This window comes from Alligator sinensis, unplaced genomic scaffold (genome assembly GCF_000455745.1).
Source record: "Alligator sinensis unplaced genomic scaffold, ASM45574v1 scaffold784_1, whole genome shotgun sequence".
Taxonomy (NCBI): Eukaryota; Metazoa; Chordata; order Crocodylia; family Alligatoridae; genus Alligator; species Alligator sinensis.
In genome coordinates, this window is record NW_005842318.1 from 515,656 (window position 1) to 518,496 (window position 2,841).

General features: G+C 35.0%; 1 protein-coding gene across 1 annotated transcript in view; it reads left to right on the forward strand.

Annotated features, from left to right (window-relative positions):
* The window catches only part of HECW2 (HECT, C2 and WW domain containing E3 ubiquitin protein ligase 2), a 324,758-nt gene that overhangs the window by 250,945 nt on the left and 70,972 nt on the right, over positions 1-2,841 (forward strand). Inside the window, exons 17-18 of the mRNA XM_025209949.1 lie at positions 175-277; positions 2,817-2,837. Coding sequence (XP_025065734.1) covers positions 175-277; positions 2,817-2,837 — 124 coding nt within the window. The remainder of the gene's footprint in view (positions 1-174; positions 278-2,816; positions 2,838-2,841) is intronic.

The window sequence follows — 2,841 nt, forward strand, 5'->3', positions numbered from 1 at the left end:
ATTGATTCTGATTTAGCAAAGTTCCTATGTATGTGCTTAACTTCAATTTACATAAGTAACCATACTTGTATTAATATGACTGATCATGTACTTAAGTGCTTTGATGGATTGAAGCTAGGTTGATGACAGCCATGTTTTGCTTGGTGCTGACCTTAATTCTTACTGTATTTTTAGGTAGGAGAGGACTCCCGTCATTCAGGACCACCAGTTTTACCAAGACCATCAAGCACATTTAATACAGTCAGTAGAGCGCAGTATCAGGACATTGTTCCAGTGGGTATGTCAGTGCACATGATTCTCTTCAGAGAGGCCTATCTTGATTTAACTATGCATGTCAGGGTTCCCTGTTGGGGTTTTTCTGTTTGGTGTTGTACTTTGTATAATGGTTCAACCTATCTACCAGCACTTTCTGTTAAGGAACTTCCATCTGTGTACATGGAAAAGTTTCCGTGCAGGGTCATGTTAATGTGGAAATGTTTGCTAGTTAAAACAAAGGCTTCCTTGCATTGAAATTCCTGTTTAACTTTCCCTGAAAAGGAGGCAGAAAAGTTTCAGATAGTGGGCCAGATTCTCTATCAACCTGGATTCCACTCTGAGTTTTTATTTCACAGACTTTCCAAAGGCTAGAAGTCTTCTTGGAATTGGTCAGTAGCCTAAATTCAGTTCCCAGTTACATACCCACAACCTTACTGAGTTCGATACCACAAAGAACAGAATTCAAGTAATTGAATTTAACAGCTGTCATACTGCGCAAAAAACTCAAGATTTATTCATCTGATTGACTATGATTGGCTTTTGGTTCAGTGGCATGTTACTTGACAATCACAATTTAACCTCCTTTCCCATGCTGCTTTATTCAGGTTTAGGATTTGTGCTATATTGAACAAAGATACTTTAACGGTGGTTGAATAATTGACAAAGGAATAGGCCCAAAACCTTTGGATAGGCACTAACTTGGTAGATAGAACCACTTTAAAGATATATACATATGTTAAAGAAATACTTTAAATTCATTTATTTTTTTTGGCATAAACTGACAAATAATGACAAAGAATTAAGATGGTCATTGACAACTGCATTTTAAATAGTTTTCCAATAATTTGGGCTCTGTTGTTTGATAGTTGTCCTTGGAAGCTTCACTAGTAACTGAAGCCTACTCCCATGTTGCACATGTTTGCTCTTGGTAGTTTAGAAACACAGAAAAATACAAGTTGGCTGCCTGTCTATCCGGTGGTAGAATTGCACACATCATCAGAAATGTGTCCAGCTGTGTAAATGGTGTTTGTTAAATAAATGCTGAAGAGCTGAAAGAAAAGCTCCACATTGTGTTTTGATGTGATGCATCAAAATCATGAGTGGGGGGAAGGGAGATTTAGTTCTCAGTGATGAAACAGCGGAGCTACAAAAGTATAGAAAGTTAGCAAGAGTATAAGAGTATACAAGATACACAATTTTGAACGTAAATTTGTACAGCAATAAATATTTATACATTTGATTTATTTCACTACAGCAAAAAAGTGGAATGAAATCTGTCAAGCTTTCAATCCCTTAAGATAAGGGAATGTATAATTAAGGCAGAAAAACTGGTTATTCCTCATACCATTGTGGAATCTAGGGCTATGGGCTATGGACTCATATTCATTTGTAAAGCCTCAGCACTCAGTGCTGCCTCTGCTGTGAGCGTACCACCTCTTGCCATTGGTCCTAAGGCACCAGTCACTATAGTGGTTGTTCCCACAGTGCTGTTGACACACCAGCTGTTGACACACCAGCTGTAGACATACCAGCTGCTATTTTTGTGGCACTACAAGGGCATTTATGGCACTACAAATGTAATGTGTCCATAGTTTAAGAAAACCATACCATAAGTGCTTGGAATTATAATAACCAGGCAAAAAAGCAGCATGAATTAAGGCTTGGGTAGAAATTGATTTGCAGCCATATATTTCAATGTATTGGTTTTGTGGGACTTGATCAGACCATTAATATGAGTAAAATATAAAGGCTGGTATTCTTCAAGAAAAAATAGAGTTGGAAGCAAATGCAAAGCACCTAACTATTTACCATGTATATGGTAATAAGAAATATGTGCTATACCACCTAGTTTACTATTAACTAATTTGTGAGTTTATATTCCTATCTAGCACTGCCATTTGACTAATACGAAAATATATTATTATTAACATATATGATTATTTATTGCCCAGTAACTTGTATAGTTGTTTGTATCAATGTAAAGTGGGCAAAAATATTGATTATAGTAGTTTTTTTATATTCTTTCAATAAAGTATTCAAGAAAAGAATTCAAGTCAGATCAATTCAAATTCATGCCCCTGTTACTCCCATTAAAAATTCAAATCCTCTTTTCTTGAACAATAGAAATGTAATAACTTGGCGTATATTGCTTTCCAACCCAAAATGCTTTTTAAAAATTAGTGAATTAAGCCGTCATTTTGCATTGATATACATGATAGCACAGGATGAAGGACAGTGGATAATAAGATCCTTCGTAAGGTCATGCAAATATGTTTACTAGGTTAACATGAAATAATGGTTTGCTTGATGAAACATCTGAAAAAGTCACATTGTTAATTTTTATGAAGGCATGTTCTGAATCAGATTTGATTCATAAACAAGATAATTTTTTATATCTAAAGCACAATTTAGACATTTTTTACAATAGAGTACTGTTAGTGTAATAAATGAAAATAAAGCTCAACTATTCTCATTGTCATTTTTAAAAATTACAAGAAATGTTATGTTGCTGTACAAATAACATCAGTGTTCAGTAGGATGACTTCTGTTCACATTTGCAGCCTATAATGACAAGATTGTTGCATT